The 24091-nt window shown below is 49.0% G+C and overlaps 1 protein-coding gene across 2 annotated transcripts in view; it reads left to right on the top strand.

Annotated features, from left to right (window-relative positions):
• The first annotated feature begins 16183 nt into the window (after nucleotides 1–16183).
• CABLES1 (Cdk5 and Abl enzyme substrate 1) overlaps nucleotides 16184–24091 on the top strand; it is a 74164-nt gene continuing 66256 nt past the window's right edge. For both annotated transcript variants that reach the window (XM_074576826.1, XM_074576827.1), the window contains exon 1: nucleotides 16184–16851. In XM_074576826.1, coding sequence (XP_074432927.1) covers nucleotides 16313–16851 — 539 coding nt within the window. In that variant the 5' untranslated portion in view covers nucleotides 16184–16312. The remainder of the gene's footprint in view (nucleotides 16852–24091) is intronic.

The following is a 24091-nucleotide window of genomic DNA, read 5'->3' on the forward strand; positions in this document are numbered from 1 at the left end:
TCCCAGTACTTTTTAAGGCAGGGCACTATCTGCATGTATATCATAAGAATATTTTTTAAAAAGTTATTAATCCTAGAACAACTTGATTTGCTTTAGTAACACATTCTGGAAGTCAACTTTCTATTTATTTATCGACACCCAAAATGAAAATATTATGTCTATTTTCATGTGGCAGGCTTCAAAAACAGAAAGCAGTCACAGGAAAAGCATTGGTGATGGAGAGTTGCTGTCTGCTCACTGGGACTGCTCAGGCTGTGAGCAGAGAAAGAAAGGGGAAGGCAGGGCTATATATATATATTTGTATGTATGTATGTATGTATGCATTGACAGATCGTGTGTATGTGTTTATTTTTTTATATATATATATGTTTATATATAGAAGTAAGAATCATAATCTCAGCAGAAAACAATATGAATATTTTTACTTAACATGAGAAGAAATACTACTGTTTCTTAGGCTAGAAGGGAACAATGTGTGCTCCACCAATGCACACGTCCTGCCGGGAGTTGGAGACCTGGACCTCCAGTTTTAATGAGGGCATGAGTGAAAGACAAATAAATCCAGGCCCTGGCTCCCACCACCGTAGCTCCTAGCCCACATCCCCAGGATGTGGTGGGTGTCTGGGCATGGAGAGGTGTGCGCAGGGGCCCAGGCGCTCCCCTGGCTTTCCCATGGGAAACCTACTGGGGGGCTATGGGCTCTATAGGAGCCTTATACGCTGTGCTCTGCATCTATGAAAAGCAATTATAAGGTCAATTGTAACACTTCTTGCCCTGTAATAATGAGCATCTGTAAGAGAGAGGGCATCTCATTCAAACTCCTTCACTCTGCTCCTCTTTGCATTTCTCCAGCTTCAGCTGAGCCAGCCCTGGACAAACACAGGTCCTGACCCCCTCCCCTCTCTGTCTCCCCCAGGGTCTCAGCGCCTCTGTAAAAAAAGGTGTCATAGAATCATAGAATGGTTTAGGTTGGAAGGGACCTTTAGATGATCTTTAGATGATCGTTAGATCATCTAGTTCCAAGTCCCCTGCCATGGGCAGGGACACCTCCCACTAGACCAGGCTCTGCAAGCCCCATCCAGCCTGGCCTTGAACACTTCCAGGGATGGGGCATCCACAACTTCCCTGGGCAACCTGTTCCAGTGTCTCCCCACCCTCACAGTAAAGAATTTCTTCCTAATATCTGATCTAAATCTACATGCTTCCAGTTTGAAGCCATTACCCCTCATCCTATCGCTACATGCCCTTGTAAAAAGTCCCTGCCCATCTTTCCTGTAGGCCCCCTTCAGGTACTGTAAGGCTGCCCTAAGGTCTCCCCGGAGCCTTCTCTTCTCCAGGCTGAACAATCCCAACTCTCTCAGCCTGTCTCCATAGAAGAGGTGCTCCAGCCCTCTGTTCATCTTTGTGGCCCTCTTCTGGATTCGCCCCAACAGGTCCATGTCCTTCTTGTGCTGAGGACTCCAGAGTTGGACGCAGTACTCCAGGTGGGGTCTCACAAGAGCAGAGTAGAGGGGGAGAATCACTTCCCTCAACCTGCTGGCCACACTTGTTTTGATGAAGCCCAGGTTATGGTTGGCCTTCTGGGCTGCAAGCGCACATTGCTGAATCATGTTGAGCTTCTCATCCACCAACACCCCGTAGCCCTTCTCCTCAGGGCTGCTCTCAACCCACTTTCTTCCCAGCCTGTATTTGTGCTTGGGATTGCCACAACTCAGGTGCAGGACCTTGCATTTGGCCTGGTTGAACTTCATGAGGTTGGCATGGGCCCACCTCTCAAGCCTGTCCAGGTCCCTCCGGATGGCTTCCTTTCTCTCCAGCATGTTGACCATGGCACACAGCTTGGTGTCGTTGTCAAACTTGCTGAGGGTGCACGCAATCCTACGATTGAGTCACCTTGCATAGCAAAAAATCGGCATCTAAAAACATCAGCTGGTGCTTTTATAAATGAAAAGGGAGGTCCATTGGATAAAACCCATCGGAGACCCAGCGGATGCTCAGTGCCTGCGCGTGTGCACGCACACCACGCCGCCCGCCCGGGTGGACGAGCAGCGGGCAGTGAGGCAGACCTCACGTGCAGCGATGCCGGCCGACTTGTGGAGAACAAATCCCTCCACCAACTCTTCCAGAAAAAAAAAAAAGCAAAAAAAAAAAAAGCCTTGAACAAACCAGCCCCAGGCCATTTCAGCCAGGGACAAAGCTAACAAGCAAATCAAACAGAGAAATGTCCCAGCAGACCTCAACTGGCTGAACAAACAAACGGAGAAACTCAGGTTCCAAAGAGCAGGGGAGCTGGGTTATGAAACAAGATTTTTGATACAAAAGGAAGCTTACAGCTATCTCTGGTGATTAGACACGGAAGAGAAAGGTCGCTCTGGGTGTCAGACCACACTTCACACACATGGAGGTTATTCAATCAATATTTGTCCTGCAATCACATGCGGCGGAAAAATTTGCAAGAGAATGGTCAGCAGAATTTAATGCTCGTATTCATTCATATTGTGCTCTTGGATGGACATGTGTTTTTAAATCTAGTGCAACCTAAGCTTCAGAATCCAGCAGGTTTTTAACCAAAAATCTTGGAATGAAGCACTATTTGTATATGCCTTTCAACTACATCTTCAGCAGGATGGGGACCCCTCACCTATCATTTTAGAAAGGGATCTGTGGTAGGAGGGAGATTACTTAAAGTTCTGGACTTTATGGGAAAAATAAATTAGTTAAGGCTCCAGGAAGACACCTCTGTCCACAGAAAATCCCCCCCTAAAGCAGAAGGGAGGGATTTATTCCTGCCCTTGCAGTGTTCCCCGGTCACGCCATTGCGCCGGCATTAGAGGTTTTATTTAGGGTCACAGCAGTAACAGCAGGAAGATACAATCTTCTGATCAACACACAGCTGTTACCCCCCGCCTTCGTGAAAATGACGATCTCAGGTTGAGGATATTGTTGCCTTGAATCATCATATTTTTTTAATCTCCCCGTGAGTTCACCACAACAGATTGTTTGCTTATGTTCATAAGGTCGTGACTCAGTTTCCCCCCCCCCACTAGCAAGAGTTAAAGGAAATACGACCGTAGGGGCCCTAACCATGGACTTTAGAATTTGGCTGCAAATAAAGATGACTAAAACACAAACAAAACAAAATAAAAACAGAGAAATCCCAACCCTCTTGCTTAGTGACTTCATGACAAAATATGCGCAGGGCACAGCACAACAGCCAGTTCACTTCAGGTTGCGATATAGCTGATGGGTGGCATTCAGGTAACTATCATCAGAGGAGTCCTTAAAATAGTTGTTTTTGTGTGACTAAAGTGAGGTATTAGCGCGCTCTCAGATTGCGTAGGGGGTAATTTCAGCTGCACAGGGGAAAGCCTGGGAGAGGAGAGCCCCATTCAACTGCACAGAGATTTGCAGAAAGAAGGCATACACAGAGGCAGGGTGGCTGCTTCGAGGCAGAAGCTTGTGGGGGGAAGTTTATTTTAATAGCCTAGCTGGAAATTCACTGGAAAAACAGCTCCATCAGCTCTGGTCATGAAGAGTGAGGCCAGAGATTTTGTTCCTCTGGCAGTCTGTCCTGCCAAAGCACCCATGCTCCAGCACAAGACAGAGCATTGCCATGCCCTGCGTCAGATGTGCTTTATTCCTCGTGCGGCTAATGTGAAAGAAAAATGCCTCTGAGTCGGTCACGCTGTGTTAAAGATCGCTTTGATGGACTTCAAACAGCTGGCTGAAATCTTCCGCCGTGCACGCAGGGCGGCCCTGCTTCCCAAGGAGATGCTGCAGGAGGGCAGAGGGATGAGCAGGGAGCACCGCCTGGGTCAGGGGCATGTCCACGTCCAAGGGAAAGGCTCTTTGTCCACGTGGCGGGTGGAAAACCAGCAAACCCCACGCCGAGGGGGTTTGGCATGGCGCCATCCTGGCGCATTTATGGGAAAAAAGCAGTCCTGCTTCTCTTGCAAACCATTTCTCTTCAACCTGCAATACCTCCTCCCCTCTAAAACCACCCACCCTCAGGGCCACGCCGACCCACCCCGCTGTTGTTTGGGGGGAAGAAGCTCCCTATTCAAAGCAGGGCACCCTGGCATGAAACAGGGCTTATCTTGCGAAGGATGAAGAACAGGGCTGGCACGTTTCACGCGGGGAGCTGCTCTTTCTAGGTTTCACCCACACAAGGCTATTGCATTCACGTTTCATAACACTTGCAAGGGAATACTCAAAGCGGGGAGAGAAACGAAAGCTCCTCCCTGAACGTGATCTGCCCCTTTCAGAGCTTTGGCCCTGGGTCTGTTTGGCCCTGAGCGCTGCAGCATCCTGCCTCACCGCGCGCTCTCCTCTGGCTCTGAACTGGGGCAAAACTGCGCAGATTCGGGCACAATTAAAATGAGGTTTCATGGGAGTCACTCTTAATGGTCTGTAATGTATTTCCTTAAATAGCCACATATTTGGCCTAAAATTACTTGGCTTGACACCCTTTAAAAATACCCACTTTGGAAACACTTGCATGCTGAATTTGAGCATTTGAAGTTGTGGGACAAATGACACTATCCACTTTTGTCATCCGCTTACCTTTATGGGCATCATCCTCCTGCTTCTCTCTGCAGTCCAGGTGTGCTTCGTACAGAGCAATAAAAGCAACATATCCCTCACCTATCTTGTTCTGGTTGGCAAGCAAGTACTAAAGGCTCAAGACCAGCAGATGGCTAATCAAACAAATTCACGTCTTAATTGAGCCTACAAAGGATTAACACACCCATGTTTTCACCGTGTGGTTCTCCTGTGAGCTATAAGGGTTATTCTAAAGGCAGAAACTGCAAACGGTTGTTTCCAAGGGCACAGAAAGCTTCGTGACGTGTTATCAGATATTATATTCGGTCCACTGAAATGCTGATTAGGTGTCAGTCAGTTTAAAATTCCTATACCTTCCTAAGAACAAAAACCAGGAGAGATGACAACATGTCATTGCTGTTCAGAGCAGCACGAAATTTAAACCAGTAAATCTCCTGAGGTAAGAAAGAGGAATTTCAACACTAATTGAAGTTCTGTAATTTTTAAAGCTTTCTCCATAGGCTGTTCCTCTTCACTTCTTTTTCTCACAAACATGCTTTCTACCCCCAAAAATAAACAGGTGAAACTGCACAGGGAGGTGGGACCTTGTGGCCCCTTGTGAGCTGCTAAGGTGGCCCGTAACACCACTACTGCATAAACCAGCGCAGGCAGCAGATTTCCAAAATGTGCTTCAAGTTTCTCAACATCAAGTATCAATCCTACCATACCACCATCAAGACCTTTTCTTGGAGGTTTTTACCGGTGCCTTAAATCTAAAGGTGTCTTAGGCGCCTTTAGGATTTCTTCTTAGGGCCATCTCACCGTCATCTGCCCTAAGGATGACAGGGGAAATGGCACACACAGATGGTCCCTGTGCCTTTAGCTTGTGGATGTCTCATCCTGGCCACCCTCTGCACCTCAAGCAAGGTGCAAGGGGAATTGTACTGATGTTAGATCATCAGTAAGGGAAGCCACCAGAGACAAGATATAGATGAACCAGCACTGAGAACAGACCTAGTGAAGACATTTGAGCAGTGGTTACAGGAAGGATAAGACCAGGACTGGAAGATACAACTGACATCCCTGTTTCATTTCTTCCCACTAGAAAACTGGTATTTCTGGACTCATAGCACCGGATGGGACATGATGGGACCACACTTGCGGTTTTGTCTACATCTGTGCCCTTGATGTACAGCACATTTGACTCCATTTGACTGCGTATTTCCCCCAACTTAGCATCTTACCTTGAAATTCGAGTCCCAGCCTCCCCGTAACTTCCAGTCCGTTCATTCATCAACTGCTGGCAAAGAACTGCAGGTTAAGTTCTGCCTCCTTCATATCACTTACCGGCAGAGCGGTTGCTGGCAATTTTAACAGCTTGGAGTTAAAAATAAAGCACAGATTCATTTGATCGGTTCAGGGAATGAACACTCAGAATATTGATTGAAAGAAGCATTCAGCTAGCTGCAGCAATTGCCCTGGTCTCCAACCGACTGGTCAAATCAACGCCTTTCTTCCCCAGAATCCCTTCTTTTCAAGGCGTATTCGAGAGAGCTTTGAAGTTTCAGGGTTTTCTTCTGTAAGCATTGCTCCTGCTGCAAGTCAGCGTTAAGGCAACATAAAACTCTTACAACATGCAACACGGGATCTTGTTTTTCAGAGGAGATATACATTTGAGGCAAACGTTAATATAAAGCCAGATTTTAATATGCTCCCTTACAAAGAAAAGTGCTTTAATCCAGCAGTGGTCCCATTAAAGTCGGATTACTCCTGTAGTACAGTGCTTTTCAAAAGGGGCATGATTAGGGTGCAGCTCTGGGAAGCAACACCATGGTTGCAAGGAAGGTGCGAACAAGCTTTTACTACTGATCTACTAGTTAGTCCTAATGATGGTTTGAATGTGGCTGATTGCATCTTGCCTCATTGGCAGAGTAGAAAAGAACTCTTCCAATTAGTTTTGAAAATGAGTGAATTTAATCAGACTATTGCCAAATACTTGGTATTTACAGAATATTTAGTTTTGTGCTAAACCCCAAGTTTTTAGCCAGGATTCACCTACTCTCGCTATAGAAGCCTCTGGCTTTGAGGCAGCTTGTTCCCATAGGAACACAGTCACGCTGGCATCATGGAGATGGCTAAAACATTTCCAAAAACAGCCAGCAGAATAATTCTACTGCGTATTTCTTCTACTGCTCTAGTTTGAGCATAGGTATTATGTCCTATTATATCTAGTTGGAATTACATCCCTGCAGGGCAAAGTGAAATATATACACACACACACACGCACACACACACAGATGTACACACACACACTCAGACAGAGAGAGAGTGCCAAAATCTTGTTAATTCCCTTTGGTGTTTGAACTATTTCCTTTTTTTTTTTTTTTCTCCCGAGGGGCTGGTGTAAAACCCAGCCACCTCCAAAGACATTGCAGTAAATTAGAACTAAACCATTCATTTTTACTTTGGAAGAAGGAATTATCAGTGTGTCAAACTTCCCAACAGAGAGACATGCAGATGCAGCAAATATGTACCAAATGCCATGCTAGGGGAGCCATAGACTCCTGATACATTGCCATTTCTTTCAGTTTGCTTTCTGGCCCCTAACTAAGTTTTATTTTGTAATAAATTTTAGGATGGATCTGACAGATGCTTTCCAGCTTCTTATTTCTTCATAGCTTAATGGATTTATCTTGTCCTTAGGGGTCAAGGAGACTTGAATTTTAGTCTTTTGATTTGAATGCCATCTCTCTTCCCTTAGTTTCTTCTACACCGGAAGGCTTCCTTTATTTAAACAGCCTCATTGATCTCGACATGAAGATTATTACACCAAGGTGCTATTCAGTTTGAGCAGAGACAGCAGAAGACTTTGGATCTGTCTTTACCAGGGGATGGCCTTTCCATTTATGTCATTTCCATTTGCTGCTTACAAAAATTTCTTCAGAGGAGAAATATATCCTGTTTAGACCAATTTTTAGCAGCTTTAATTTCTATCGGATTACGTGAGACGTGTGTGGCAAGTTATGGTTATTTGGGGTAGGGCTGAGCTGCTGGTTCCCCCCCCAACAATGGCAGAAAGCCATCCAGCCAGCCATCCATCCATCCCTCCACCCATTCGTCCGTCCATCCATCCCCATCCATCCATCCATCCATCCATCCAGCCATCCATCCATCCATCCCCTGCCCTTTAGGCAGCCAGCGCGGAGCTGGGGCACCCCTGGCCATTCCTCTGCCAGTGAATTCACTGTTCCTTGAGCGGGCGGCTGGACTCCCTCCCCTCCCACATGAAGGCAAGCAGGCAGACTTGGGAAGTGCAGGCAGCAGCCCCACCTGAGCACCACAGCAGTGGCCCAGGGCTGCAGTGAAAGACCTTGGAGGGCTGTGGTGGGAAGCCCATGACCTGACCCAGCCCACGATGAGACCCCCCCCGCAAGCTGGGCACATGCCAGCATTGGAGGTGTACAGCCTTTGGCAGCTCAGAGGGTTTTGGGGAGAGGAGCTGCCCACCATCCTCCTCCCACACAGTTCGCAGCTGAGGCTGAACCCATATATCCCCCCGCCCCAAGGTCGCCGCCGTTTCATCTTCCTTCTCAGCAGCTCAGTCACTTGTGCCAGTTTTTCGGGCTGCCCAGGGACAGAGGCAGAGCTGACCTGGCTGGCTGTTATTTTGCTGGAAATTTGCCGGTGGCAAATATTTACCCAGGAGTGTTGCTCGGAGGATCCAGGCAGGGCACACGCCCCATCCAGGGAACAAGGAGGAGTGGCTGCAGACCCCCTGGACCCTCATGCAGGTGTCCCGAGGTGACAGGACACAAGGGTGCAGGCGCAGGTTTTATTTCATCTCTCTGGCTGCCTGCTTTCCACACTGGCCTGTGGTGAGCACTACCCGCTGAGGATCTCCTGAAGTTCAAAGGGCTCTAAAATCTTCCCTGAAATTTTGGAGTGAACCGAGCACATTGCTCACGGGATATCACATTGCATGCAGACCAAAAAATGCCATTGAGCTGAACACAAAACCCCAGCTCCTGCTGCCAAAAAGTTTTCCGTTTGCCTTCTTCATTCCCCTTGGAGTCACACTCCCTGAATTTAATATTTTCAAGAGGAGGAAAAAAAAAAAATAAATTCCTTTGAACTTTTTTTTTCTTTTTCTTGGATATTAAACATTTCCAGCCGAGCTGAACTCGTAGGAGCGCCTCTGAAGTGAAACACTCCACCAGCGCGTCCCTTTGGGAACTTCAGATGCTATTTATTTAATATTTTTACTCATTGAAGACTGTGTCTGAGAAGGTGTCAACAGCGTTTTCACTCTCACCCAGCTCCTCGGGTCTGACTGTCCTGTGAACTGGAGTATTTTCCTACCCTAGGCAGCCAGCAAACTGAAGGACTTGCTCGCATGAATGTTTCAGAAACCTGCAGCCTGTTTTAAAATTATCCTGAGGCCATTAAAAATTAACAGACACCATGATGAAGGTGGATGTTCTTCCCGGCTTCCCTCTGAAATCTTAATGTCCAGTGAGTCTGTACTTGATTCCAAATTGTCTCAAAACGGTAAAGAATGGGACAAATCACAGCTGTCACTTAATGAAAACCTTAAAAAAGCTCTTTTTAGCAACCAGTCATTCTGTTCTACTGTAGTGAGAAGTTGCTTTTTATTTACGCTGCTGCTTAAGGAGATTTCCAGGCAGACAGGACATTTGCCCGTTCCTTGTTTCAATAAAGACTACTCCATTTTGATCCTCATGCCTATGTTAACTTATTATGATACTGCAAAAAGAAAATAATTCTGATTTCACAGAAGAAAACATCAGCAAGACAAGGTCAAACACAGACAGGGGTTGTTTTCTGTACAAGTCCCCACAGTTTTTGTTTTTCAAGGGAGGGAGGAGCTTTGTGGCCCTGTTCCCATTTAATCACTCCAGTAGGAGCCAGCAGCGAACGGCCACATTCCAGTTGCAGTTGTGACATGGCCACCTTCCTTGTTTTGTCTAGTTGTCCCGCAAACTCACTGAGGCATGGGAGAGCATTTTAGCAGCACCCAGAAAAACAGAGCTCCCGTTTTAGCGTGGGTCTCTAAGGGATCCAATAGCACAGACAGCGAACAAACGACAACAGCAATAAAAAAACCCAACAAAACCAACTCAAAGCCAGCTGAAGTTGAACGAGGAACTTTAAAAATTCAAGCGTGCCAAAAAAAAAATAGTAAGGAGGAATTCAGGTTGGATGTGCAAGCCCTCAGGCCCCCCCCATCGTGTGTATGTGTTTGCACCAGACAGCCGGGGACTGCATGTGCTCAGCCCGTTCCGCAAACACGTAAGGCTGAGGTTTGCTCCGTGAAGATCTATCCTCCCTGGCAGTTTTAGCTGCTAGGTAGGAATAAGTCCCCAGCTAGCATATGCGAACTATGATTCAAAGGCTTAAAATTGGACAGAGGTGGGTGGATTCTGACAGAAAGGGCACCCCCTCCTCCTTCCCCGGCCCCACTGCGGAGACAGAAGCCCACCTCCTGAATTCTTGTCTCGGTACAGGGATGCCGGGGTATTTCAAAGGGAAGGTCACAAGAATTTCTACTGTGGGTGAAGCAATGTGTTTTTCTTGGTCTTGCTCTTAGAGCTGGCATAACCATTTTGACCAAAGTTTTCCAAGAAATGTTTGGCCTGAGTTTGATCTAGCATGGATCTAGCAACGGAAAATGTTAGGTATTCTTAATAAATGGCTGTTGCCACCAGCCCCACCTAAAGGAACTGTAAGTTGGAGTAATGATACCGATTCCAGTTTTGATCACTTAACTGGACTGCCCTAATTTCTCAAAGAGACAAATGACTATCAAAGTGGCCCTACTGCCCATGTGGGCGCTACTAGCCTGCTGAAGAGCCGAGGAACCTTTCAAGGCAAACACAAACACCACGCATGCCGCACCTCTGACATCTAAAATAACTGGCAGGTTGGGTGCCCTGATCACCCACACCTCAGCTGATCCGCAGAGACACCGTTTCACCTTTGCTGAGGGCATCTGCTTCTGCACGTCCTGCCCCGCAGTCACCCACACCGCTCCAGCAACGATGCTCGGCGGTCACAAGTCTCTCTCACTTCCCCACTGCCATATACGAACTTGATTTTACATTAACTGGCTGATGTTGGCACCTACCCTGGAACGATGTAAGCAAACAAAGTTAGGTTCTTCATGAAGAGGCAAGTGCGGGCTCACGCACATTTAAGGAACGATGCTCTTCGAACAAGGTGACACTCACGTTAGTGTCAAGTTTTTTACGTTTCAATTAGCAAAGGCGGCCCTCAACAAGTAAAACACTCAGGATCCTGAAAAATCACCAACGGGAAGCAGAACTACTTAGCATTTCTGAGAATCAGGCTAAATTTACAACAGACTGAAGGTTAGGGCCTGGCACCAAAACAGGCCTTGCTATCCAGATGCAGTATTAGTCTTTTGTAAAGAATTTGTACTGTCTTTATCCAATTTCCATTCTTAACTATGGCTCTCAGTGAAATGTGCTCAAAATCCCTCTACGTTTTTTTCCTGCCAGACAGTCCTTCTAAGCAGAAGGATTATTAAATTCATATTCCAAGCCTTTCTCCAATGTTACGACTGCTTTCCTCTTTTGAAGTGCAATTCTCTTCTGGAAAGGGACTCTGGGAATGAAAGAAAAAAAGCATTTATAAAGATTGCACATTTCTTGTTTCTCCAAAGTCTTGCACAGCAAGAGTGCTCGCAAGCTAGGGGGAATCTGCCCGACTGTTGGGATCTGATAGCGATGTCCATGACCACCAGTAATAACGATCTCTGTTCTCAACTACGGGAGCGGAGAAGCTCCAGAGTACATCTTTGCTGAGCTTTGCACGACAGCATCACCTGACTCATCCTGACAGTCAGAAAACAAGCCTGTCAAAATTACAAGAGACAATTGCACTTACTTTTTCTTCCCCTAGCTGCCTCGGTCCTGCAGCTCTAACAAGTATCAGTGGCAACAAGAAACTCGGTTTTGTCACTAAAGCAGACGAACACTGGGCTGAGGCCACTCAAGAACTGGCCTGGTGACTCACACTGGTGACTCAGGACCGGTTATTCCTGCAGTTAACCCTCAGTATAATACAAATCTTGCCTCTAACTCAAATTCCAGGTGGGGAAGATATTTTTAAGCTTGACTTGGCAAGCCGCTCAGGAGCCCAGCTTTTCGCTCTGTGGCCCTTCAGAACAGCTGTTCACGTCCTGCTGTCTGCACGCTTGCATTGCAGGAGGACTTCCCTCACACTGGTTAAAGTAAACCCAAGGCAACATGAGGCTTCCACACTTGGATCAACTTTCCTCTGAAGGCAGGTATGCGGAGGCACCATTTCTCCAATCTCACTTCTTGATCTGGACAGGCTGGAGAGTTGGGCAGAGAGGAACTTTATGAAATTCAACAAGGGCAAGTGTAGGGTGCTGCACCTGGGGAGGAATAACCCCATGCACCAGTACAGGTTGGGGGCTGACCTGCTGGAGAGCAGCTCAGCTGAAAGAGACCTGGGAGTCCTGGTGGACAACAGGATGACCATGAGCCAGCAATGTGCCCTTGTGGCCAAAAAGGCCAATGGCATCCTGGGGTGCATCAAGAAGAGTGTAGCCAGCAGGTCGAGGGAGGTCATCCTCCCCCTCTACTCTGCCTTGGTGAGGCCACACCTGGAGTACTGTGTCCAGTTCTGGGCTCCCCAGTTCAAGAAGGACAGGGAACTGCTGGAGAGGGTGCAGCAAAGGGCTACCAAGATGATTAGGGGACTGGGACACCTCTCTTATGAGGAAAGGCTGAGGGACTTAGGTCTCTTCAGTCTGGAAAAAAGATGGCTGAGGGGGGATCTTATCAATGCTTATAAATACTTAAAGGGTGGGTGTCAGGAGGATGGGGCCAGGCTCTTTTCAGTGGTGCCCAGTGACAGGACAAGAGGTAACAGGCACAAACTTGAACATAGGAATTTCCACCTAAACATGAGGAGGAACTTCTTTACTTAGAGGGTGGCAGAGCACTGGAACAGGCTGCCCAGAGAGGTGGTGGAGTCTCCATCTCTGGAGACATTCAAAACCCACCTGGACGCGTTCCTGTGCAGCCTGCTCTGGGTGACCAGGCTCTGGCAGGGGGGTTGGACTAGATGATCTCCAGAGGTCCCTTCCAACCTCTACCATTCTGTGAGTCTGTGATTCTCAGAGCAGTAAATTGCTGAGCTTTCATTTTTTGTCCAAACTCCCTCCACTTTCTTCAGCCAGCCTCTCCCCTCACCTGTGTTAATGCCCCCCCCCCCCCCAAATTCTACGTTGTCTCCAAACACCCACAACTGATGAATCTCTCTTCCAGCTCTTGGTGCACTGGGTGAAAAAGCCACCATGCTCTGCCACTCCTATTACCACTTGTCATCCAACCGCTTACATAAGGCTGTGACCTCTGAAAGAAAAACATTTGCTTGCACTTGGGTAGAGCTGGTTGGTTGGAAGAGAACTCGGAGAGGGAAATGATTGAAAAAACAGTCACAGAAGCGAGCTTCCAGAATATGTCTTTTTTGGTTTTCCTTTCAACTTTGCTATTTCCTCTAGTCAACCACTGCTTCCCCATCAAAGAAAAAAAAGTTTCAACTGGCAAAGTCAATTTGTTTAACATTTTCACATATCCTCCAGCAGACAGGACTACTATAGCACATGTAATCGTCTATAGTTTTGCTAAGTATGGATCAAAAGGACATAAGTAACTGGAAAAAGCCATTAGGTTGTGCACATTCATTTAAATTTGCTACTAAACGTATAAATAGATCCAGAGAACCTGGTATTTCTAACGTGCCAATTATCTCTGTACTGCGGTACCCCACTCGCTATCAAAAATAGCTTCACTTCAGACTGAAAAAGTCATGCTTTTCTTCTTGTCTGTGGCTTTCTCAAACAGGTTTTTTCTCACGTGCAGTGGAAGGGATGTTTTAACCCACCTTCAACATGAGTTTTGGAAAAGGCAGTCTGTGCACACACAGTAGCCCCAGAGGCGGCTGTGCACAGTAGACCATGGGCATCAGTTTAGGTCCACTGAGGTAGTTCAGATGGTGAGCGCAGGCATGGACTTTGCAAAGGTTGTGCTGGGTGACAAGGTGAGCTCAGCTGAATGAGCCCTGCCAGGAAAGACCCCTTGTTGTGTTTTTTTGATAGAAGGAGGTTCAATAAGCTCAACCATTCGCATGAGCGTTCCCGATCTCAGAGACAGTGTTGTAAAAGTCAGGTGCCAAAATGCATCTGGACACAAGTATGGACAATGGCAGGGGGGAAACACTTTCCTCTGGGACAGCTGCGGAGGAGCTCTAGAGCAGAGGTCATGGCTCCATTAAAAATAATGCTTACCATAGAGAGTGATTTATCACATCACAAGAGTAATTTTGTGAAAGGAATGCACAATTCTGCACTCATAAAAATTGTCCCAGGTTAGACCAACCTCTGGAACCCCACCTGGTGTTTTGGTGGTGGTTCTCTTTCCCAGACCTATCCCTCGTGAGAAGCTGGATTTGGAAAATACGCTCCAGGACTCAGTTGCCATAGCAAGCTTTTGAGCTCCAGAGAAAAATACACACTGTGGCTGCTTCCCCTCAGAAATGCAAGAGGAAAAAAAATAAAAATCCCAGTGTATATGTTACTCTGCTGTAACGTGGGAGGATGGAGTTTCATGACCTAGCTACCATTTAGTAGTAGTCTGTGGACCAGGGCTCAGCATTCAGGGAACATGGTGACCATCAGGCTACAGAACTGACACTTCCCTGTGGCCCAGGAGCCCTCCTCGAAACAGCCCTGAATTCTTTTAAAAGCTGTACTGTCTCAAAAGGAGCACGGAGTTGCCCATGGGAGCCGAGTGCATCGTTGCCCCAACATCAGACAGCCCGCTGGTTCCCATTGAAGAGACAGAGCTGACGGTCAGAAATGGTCGTTGCCTGCCCCATCAACGGAAGGTGGCAGCCCTGCAATTCCTCAGACCTCCTCCCTGAAACAGAAGTTTGAAGGACACTTTGCAACCACAGGGGTACAGAGCATCCTCCCAGCAGGTGGGAGATGCCAGACGGGCTCGTCTCTGGGGAGGTGAGTCTACCACTTAGGCCGATCCACTTCCCGTCCAAATGATCCATCCCGGACGTGACACAGGGACAGAAACAGCAGTGCCCTCTCTTAGGAAAGACAAGCATCAGCTTAAACTTCAAGAGAGCAGTCTGAAATGAGAATGCCCATCTCAAAATAGCACTCACCTCTCTAAGAAGGTGGGATCTGGGAAATATACCTTTCATCCATCATTTCCCCTTACCTCGCTCAGCGCTTCCTGCTCAGGATGCATCACTCTTATGGGAGCCCCCCCCAGGGACTTGGCCCCTGAAAGTTTGAGTTTTGTGGCACTCAGTGTCAGTAAAGGCCAAATTTTCAGAAATCAATCCAAGTCACAGAGCTCGATTCTAAAGTCACTGAATGCTCAAAAGGTCAATTTTGAGAGGAACGTAAACCTGGGTCCATAGCTTCCTCCAACAATAGAATTAGGCTGCCCCTCTCTGACCCAACAATCTTGGGTTTTTTTATCAGATTAGCAAACTTTTGATAAAATCGTAGGGGGCACTACAATATTTGTTACAGTTTGGCATGACTGTAAATCATCCACCAACTATAACTGGAATATAATACTAGTCATTGTAATGCTTTATGAAGAAGGCGCACGTCGCTATCTCGCAACAACCATATGTTCTGCTGTTTGTATGTATCTGTTATCCAACCCTTACATAAGCTGTTGATGAAATTATCATCGCAGGACAAGAACACTTGTAGCACAGTTGAGTTGATCGAAATAAAGTAATGAAGAAACGAAGGAGCTTTATACTGAGGTGGGACTGGCCGTGGGCCCTCCCCAGCTGCAGCTGCAGGAGGAGGGAGCCTGACTGAGCTGTAGCCAGCTGCACAACAGCCATCCCTTCGGAAAAAAGACAGGGAATGCACAAATTCTGGGGCTTGGGCTACGTACGAGAGGGCAAACTAAATACCTGCACTTTCTCTGGTGCAGGGGAAAGGGGGGTTTTGGGGAGGTGGTCGAGGGAAAGGCTGGGGAGGGAGTTGCTTTAGCAGTTCAGGGAACTCGTGAGATGTTAAACACACACACGAAAAGCATCGGGGCAGCACCCGGGCCGCTCGCCACGGCGTAGCCCGGTGCGGCTCCAGCAGCCGCGGTGACGGTGGGGGGGGGGGGGGCACGGGGACAAGCGGGCAGCCCCACGAGGGTCCGGTGCTGCCGGTGCCAGGCTCCGAGGGCCATGTGGCGTGTACTACGGGCGCAGACTCCACCTTTCGCCCGCCCCCACGCATCCAGGAAGGGAAAAAGAGGAGGAGGAGGAGGAGGAGGAGGAGGAGGGAAAGGGGTGAAAGGGGAAAAAAAAAAAAGAGAGAGCGAGAGGTTGAAAGGAGGGAGCTCGCCGAGACCCACCCTTCTCCCTCCTCCTCCTCCTCCTCCGGGCTGCTGGCCGGGCTTTTGTTTTCCTCCAGCTCCCCGTTTCCCACACGTGATTGCCGTGTTATTGCACAGGGCGCTCGGCGGCGCGGCTGCACCTATAAATACGGAGCGGGCGGGCGGCGCGGGCCCGGGGCAGCCGGGCGAAGAGAAGCCCCCCGCCACCCCCATGCACCCCGGTGGACCGACGGCACCCATGCCCCGCCGCCCGCCCGCCTAAGGGGGAGGCAGCCACAGGCAGCGCCCGGCCAGCGGGGAGGGGAGGGGGGAGCCGGCTGACAATGGCGGCGGCCGCCACCGCCGCCAGCCCCGGCAGTCCCGCCGCCGCCGGGCCCCTGCCGCCGCCGGAGCCCTGCCCCAGGAAGGGGCCGCAGTCGCCGCCGCCGGGGCCGCCGCAGCCGCCGCCGGCGCGCAGCGACCCCCGCCGCAGGCAGGCCGCGCTCTCCTTCCTCACCAGCATCTCCCTCGACGGGCGGCCCCCGCCGCCGGGCAACGACGGCCCCGCCGCCAGGCCCCGCCAGGCCCCGCCGCCTCCGCCGCCGCCGCGGCTGGGCAGCCCCCCGGCGGCGCCCGCCGAACCCCCCCGGGCCCCGGAGGAGGAGGAAGAGGAGGAGGAGGAGGACGCCTTCGCCGCGGTGCAGGTGCCGGCCGCCGCCTTCCTGGGCGCCGCGGCGGCGGGCAGCCGCGGCCGCCTCAACTCCTTCACGGCGGGGGTGCTGCCGGCGCCCTTCGGCCGCGCCAGCCCCCAGGGCCCCGCCGGCGGCAGCGGGGAGCTGGGGCAGCCCGGCCCCGCCGCCGCCTTCGAGCTGCAGCGGTCCCGGTAAGCCGCGGCGCGGGGATGATGATGATGATGATGATGGATGCGCGGGATGAGGGATGCGCGGGATGGGGCGGGCGGGCGGTGGGCTCGCCCCCCGGCAAGGGCGGGCACGGCAACCGTGGGGAGGCGGGGGGCAGCCGTGGGGAGCCGCGTTAGCCGCCGGGTGGGAGCGCCGGTGGTGCCGAGCCTCCCTCCCTCCCTCCGCGGGGCCGGGGCGGTCGGCGGCCGCCCGACCCAGGGGGAGCAGCGGCACGGCGGGGGTGTGGGATCCGCTCCGATGCCCGTCGTTCTCGCCCCGAGTGGCTGAAAGTTTGGCTCCCTGCTCAGCAGTGCAGGCGTGCGGCTGCTGCGCCCTCACTGCCGCTGTCACCCCCTTTCTCGTGGCTGGTGGCCGCTTCAGCCCGCCTTGCTGCCCTTCTTCTAGCTAGCCCTCAGCCAACTAATTCCTCTGGAGCCCACAAAGGGGAAGGAAATCTTTCCATCGATGCCCACGGATTACGGTCTATGCGTATGGTGCAAGCAGCGTCTCGCTACCTCCCTAAATAAGCTCTTTATCTACCAGCACTTCGTGCTCCTCTGGGTTGTTCGTTGCCGCCGGGTACTCTTTTGCCTTTTAACAAGCTCATCTCAAAAGAGTAACCTCACCTGCTTGAAAAGCTGAGACTTTTGGCTAAGAAGGCACAACCATGTAAAAATGTGCAAATGCATGTGGATTAATTGCTCCACGGGTACAAAATTGTATTCCTTCACCTCTTCAACAACATATTCGGCTATCAAAGGCTGGGGGGGGCGGGGGGGAAGAGCCAGGGAAGAAGCCGGAGGAAATGACTGCGCTCCCCGAGCCCACATCAGTCGCCACTCCCACATTCCCCATTTGCCACACTCCCTTCTTGTTTCTCCCTTGGACAAATAGGTAGACTTTGAGTCACATGCTATTGCAAGGGTTTATAAGGGTAATTGAGCATAGATTGCTGTAGAAAAATCCCCTTCAAAACCAACCAGCTTGGAGAAATTGGAGGTATTCCAGGAGAAAGTTGTCTTAGCTGCGTGCCCCGCTGTCGGTTGTTTTCTTTTCTTCCATCTGGATTGTATTGGTGGCTTTTTTTGAGCCCCTTTTCAGGTGCTGTGCTAGGGAGCCCCACCTTCCCAGGTAAAATGCCTGCTGGTGGGTTACCACCCATCTTCTCCCAGTCATGTGTCTCTCAAAACATTTCCTGCAGTGACAGCTCGCTAATTGCGCCATGGATCACTGGCACAGCAACATGACACACACACCCTTGCGTGTTTTCCTCTGTGGCATGGTTCCGCACACTGCTGTCTGTGGCCTTGTGAGTTAGGAGTGACCCACAGACCATGACTTGGGAATTGCTTTTCTACTCTTGAACGTTTTACTCGTTGGTGATAACGCGCTTGGCAGTACCCTCTTAGTGTTCTAGAGACTTGGCTTTCCAGTTAGTGAGTTTACTATTCCTGCAGGATTCCTATGTCATCTTTCTGGATTCCCAAGGATCCTTCTTGGTTTTCCTTGCTTGCTCGCTTTGATCCTGCTCTCAGTTCTGGGAAGGATGCTCAGATCTCGCCTGTATCATTTCTTCCCTCTGCCCATCATTGTTTCGCCTTGCCCCTGTTTGTCACTCTTACTTTTTCCTTCCACAACTGATTTTTTTTTTTTTCTTACATGAGAACAGTGTGGAATTTAAGAGGGAAAGGTAATTACTGTGTTATGTTAAGAACCTAAAAATCCAGCGTTGTGCAAGTTTGGCCGTGCTGCTAGTGTGCAAACGGGCTGAATGGATAGCCCAAGTCCATGGCAAGGGAAATCACCTCAAAAAACCTTCTCTGGGTGCTCCTCCAGTCCTGTAATGGTCCTTCTTTGTGCCGTATGTTTTCTTGTGGTGGAAGATGTAAGGGAAGTGCTGGTCTTCTCATGCTCTTTTGTTTTCTTGAGAGCTAGACTCAGCTGTGGCAGGGACCTAGCATAACTCCAGCGACAAGTGTGCGGCTCTCCATCGTAGCACATGCTTACGGCTGGTGCTCGGCTGGTGCTGGTGCAGGAGAGCTCTGGGTTCTGCCCCCGGCTTTGCTGACTGCTGTCACGCTGCACATGTGCAGCCCGGGGCAGAGTTTGGCCTGCCTTCAACAGATTTGTTTCTGTTCTGGAAAAAGCTCTATATTTCTAAACATCTGGAATGGACAGCTGCAGACCACGAAGGTTGTATCGAGGGTTTCCTCCTCCATCTCAATGAAAAGACATGGTAGGGGCTCCGATTGCTGGGTTCGCTCTTCACTAAGAGCAGAAGATAAATTGCAGGCGCGCGCAGGGCTGGCACCAGCCCAGGGACGGAGGGTTGGGGCAGACCTTCTGCTGCTCCCTTCCTCTCGAAGGAGCCAAATGCCCAGCACACGGCCTGCCCTCCTCGGAGCGACGGGGTGGGAGTCGCAGCAACTGCCCAGAGACAGGCATCAGCTCACCTGAAGGAGGATGGGGAGGAGCACAGAGGAAGATCAGAGAGTTGGTGGTGGTTGGTTTGTTTTTTTTTTTGTAGCTCATGTATGCATGTGCTTTCTCTCGTCCCACCCTTCCGCTCGCCTTGCAGCGGGCTTCAAATTGGGTTTGATGCGCCGTTTGACAGACTAGTCCTCTGTGCTGAGACACGTAAGTTATGTTGTAACGTGAAACCATTTTCTATTACAGTATCAGGCAAGACTGGCTGCCTCATGTTTTTGTTTTTATTTAGTTTTCAGAAACCATTGTGAACATACAATCAGAGTTTCCTGGCGTTTTTGTTTGTGTTAGCAGTTTGGATAATTGTGTAGTAGTTTATATTTAACAAGGTTATCATTAATGTGGTTTGAGTTTGTGCTCTTTGTGTATTCACGAGAAACAAGCGATATAAAAAAAAGAACGTGGAGCTTCTAGCTGTTCAGAGGCTAGTATGTAATTACATGTAAATGGAAAAAACCCGCTTGTCCAGAAGTCGGCTTGTTGATGCCAAAGGCTCCTGTCTAGCGCAGAAGGAGTTTGTTTTAGTTTTGCGGTGAATGGGTGGCTGAGGACATGAGGCTGCTGGAAACTAGGGCCGGGTTCTGCCAGGTTTTCCTTCATGTCGAATTATAATTCATTTTACTAGCTTCATCTTAAATAAGCGAGGAGCTCTGTGGAACAAGATTTCAGCAACACGGCTTTAAAATCATTTCAGGTCCTGTAGATTAGATGATGGTCCCAGGTACTTGGTTTTGTGTATACCTAGAATTCTTGTTCTTGTAGTTTTCTTTGGGAAAAATACTGCTGTTTCCATGTGGGAAGTTTCCTTTTCTACATAAGGCCTTTTCCAGTGGGCCGGGTGGTTAGAAACAAGCGCATTCTTTTTTGTGTTGTTGGTTTTGTGGTGGTTTTTTTTTGCTAAGGAAGCAAATCAGTGATTGGATTTGGAGTTTAAACATCGCTTACAGTTGTATTTGGCTGTGTCAGGCTTGAGGCAGATGGGCAGGAGAATTCCTTCTGGGAGCAGCTGGTGCTGGGAAGGAAGCAGAGAGGAGTATCTGCTGAATAATCGCGGCGGGGGGGGAGGTCCACTGGAAAGGCCATTGAAGTTATTGTGGTCCAAATAGATTTATCTTCAGAATTTATTGACCTACAGAACAAATCTCATTTCCTGAGTAATTCTAAAATTAATTTATGATTAGGAAAGCTTGTGAAGATTCAGTTTGTTTCTCCCCATTAGAAAATACAGAACCATGTATGGCCTCGCTATTCATCATCTGGAGAGATGCAGTGAAGGGGGATGCTGGAATGGTTGACTTGCCTGGCTTTTGTAGGGCTTGCGAAGTGCGATGGGTTGTTAGTACTGGAGGAAGCCTCCAGGATGTTGCTGAGGAGCTGAATCCCACCGTTTAGTTTCATGGTGGAGGGCTGCGAGGTCAGACCCTGGTCCTCCATGGCCTTGGGTGGGCAGGCAGTGCAGGCTCAGCCCACCACAGAAGATGCCTCCAAACACGCTGGAGACAAAAGAAGAGTCTCTCAGAAACAAGTGTTTTACAGGCAGAGTCCTGAAAGAGGTGCAAAACAAAGAGCTGGGGGCACCGTCCACCCTGCAGGGTCATCCCAGCATCAGGAGTGGCCTTGTGAGCCACTGGAAGCACATCAGGCCTTTTGTGTGTGATGGAGCCTTTGCTATTCACTGAACCTAAAGCCTTTCAGGCAGCCGGAGTTTCAGAATGATGTATACAAGAATAGCGTGAAAACACCAATTTAATGGTCTGAGAAGTGAATGGGAAGTACACACGCTGAACTAAGTCTTTTCATAGGTATGTGACCTTGTATACCACTTCTGGTTGCTCTCTCTACAGAAGGGGATGCTTATTGACTTCACCTGTCACTTCAGGAGGCTAAAATGGCATTCCTGTGCTCCCCTGAAGAGGCGATGTTCAACAGCAGGGGTAAGACTCAGGTAATAAGGGCAGTTTCACTAATTGCACCAGCGTCCTGCTGCATCTCTTGGGGCAGGTCCTCATGGCCCATCTTCAGTGCTGCAGGCCCTGCCTAAGTCTTTGACACTGGTCCCAAGGGCTGGCCCCCCAAGAAAGGGCCTGAAGTCCCCATGCACACAGCTTTCAGGCTCCTCCAGGAGTCCCGTGAAGGACACTGAGTGTACCCATGGCCTTTGGCATGAGGACACTGAGAGGCTGGGTGCTCACAGTCACTTTGAGCTGTGCAGGAGCAGTCACTGACTGCCAGTAGGCTTTCTCAGCTGTGCGTGGTCCAAGCACGGCCAGCCCCACGTCACACTGGCTGTCATCCATCACTGTTGGTCTCTGCCAGCTTTGTTCCTTGTTCAGGGCACAGGCTTGCGCCTCCCTCTGTTGCTTCTGTTGAAACTTGTGGAACTGTGGTCATCTTCGAGATGTTAGTTGAAGTTGAGCGGCGGTTCAGAAGTCACTGCAATACGACGATGCACAGACAGATGGGCAGCATAGATGCATCAGCCTTGTTCCTTTAATACACAAAACTTTTAAGAATAAATCCCACAGAAGTTTGCTCTGCCATATTTTGGGCTCTTACTATACTACTTAGCAAGCATCTCTTGCAGTTATCTGCAAGGTTAATATTCATCAGACAAGGAAAAAACCCCTTTGCTGTCAATTCTGAAGATGAGCTGGGACAGAATGTAGCGTTCATGACTATGAGGGAATTAATGAGACAGCTTCACAGAAGGACAGACGCTGAGAGGGAGCTGCCTCTGCCGAAACCTTGGGACTCGGCAGGTTTCGAAGTGAGACAGCCTTAGAGCCGAACGGGTGAGAGGGCCCTGCCTGGGTGGGTTCTCATTAATGCCTGTGAGAAAACCTGAGCTGGTAACATGTGAGGAGTCATGTTTGTGTTGGCCGCCTTCACTGGCCACCATTCAAAGCTTTGCAGGTCCAGCTCCACCTCGGGAAGTCCCATGGCCACACCGTGCAGGTGCCTAGCCGGTATGCGGTGACCCCTCCTTAGCTGTCAGGAGGTCGGAGGAGCAAGATGTTTCAGCAAGTTTGCTTATGTGGTCAGTGCATTTCTATTACTCGATCTTTCTTTTCACCCTTTTCTTTACCAACAAAGCTCCTGTGCAGGCAGCCAGACTGGCCCTTTTCCTTAGGAGCCTGCTACACAGTACAATACTGCTGCAAGCAGCTTGAAATGATGAAGATCGGTAGCAACCATGTGAGTTACCAGCCCTCCAGACCATCACAAAAACATAGTTTGATGGTAGATAGATAGGATAATGACAGATCATCATTTGATGACAGCTTTTAGATAGGAAATATGCTTTAATGTGTAGTTATTATGACTTTGAGAACTCCGCTGGTGGAGGATATGGCTTAGCTTGGAATAGTTCGAAACAGCTAAAACACAAATATGAGATTCTCAGGTGTGCTCTCTGGAAGGAAAAAACCCAACCCCCTAGTAATTCTGTGGCTCCCTCGTTTCAAAGAAGCGAATACCAGGTGGGTTGTCCAGAGGCTCTGTAAAGTGTCAAGTGTGATTGGAGGTAAAGGCAAGAAGCAGAACCAAATCCCTATTTTTTTTTTTTTTTTTTTTTCCAAATTCCACCCCCTCCCCGCCAATTTCAGCTGCTCATAGTCTCTCAGGCAAGATCTCCACTACACAAACATAAAGGCTCATCTTCATAATTTAACCTGAAAATGCTGAAGTTTGGGTTTGTATCTTGGGACCTCTGTACATTAAAACTTCGGTAGACACCAAATTATCCCACAATAAACATGGGAAATCAGATTCTACTTGAGCCAGGCAAATATCCACAAAATTCACCTCTGGATATGCACTAATACCTCCGAGGATGTAATCAGTCCTTTCTGACAAATACTGTCTTCTACACCCAGAACTGCTATTGATGGCTGTGGGGCTGCCACCAGATACCAGGCTCAGCAACGCAGTGGGTGCAGCGAGGCACAGAGATGGCTCTTTTCGTTACCCAACTGAGAAACCCCTTGCTGCTTTGCTGCAAGAAGTATTATTCCTAGAAAATGGAAATGACATAATTTGGCATATGGAGAGCATCTCTCTGCCGGCCTGCAGTTTGCAAATAACGCACTTGAGAAATTTACGGAATGGTATTTGATTTCATAAGAAGGGCTTAGCACAAGTTTTATTTGCTGCAAGGGTAGGGTAAAGAGCTTGGCAAATCAGTTAGGAGAAGAAATTTCACTGGTGTTTGGAGAAAACCCGATGTGTCAGTGGGAAACTTTTAGGACTCTCAGGGTTTGCTTTTCAGGCTGCAATATGCAGATTTAGAGGAGTACGTATTTAAGGAATTGTGAAGTTCCTTTACAAGGGCTACCGTGTTATGTTTGTAGCAACTGCTTTCCTGTCGTGAATGCTAAATGTATTTTCTGTTCTTGTGATGTATTTCAAAGTCAACACTGCTCTTAGCAGCTACATTTCAGAGTTTTTGCCTAAGGAAGGCTTTCCATTGTGGAAAATTTAGAAGTGAATGAGAAGTGAAGCAAAGGCTACCTTCATTTCTAGAAGAAGTATTTTTTTTTTAAAAGAGCCTTTCACCCTATATGTGAGTATGAAGGACAAGCACATGTTCTTAGCAAGCAGTTGTTACAGATTAGGCAACTGTGTGAAATTGAAGTTTGGGGAAAAAAAGATTCACTCACCACAACTGAAATGTGTTTACCTCTGCTTGTCTTGGATGGCAGAGGAAGGTATGTCCTTTCTGACCCAGGATCCTGC

The sequence above is a fragment of the Larus michahellis genome, chromosome 2 (assembly GCF_964199755.1).
Source record: "Larus michahellis chromosome 2, bLarMic1.1, whole genome shotgun sequence".
Classification (NCBI taxonomy): domain Eukaryota; kingdom Metazoa; phylum Chordata; class Aves; order Charadriiformes; family Laridae; genus Larus; species Larus michahellis.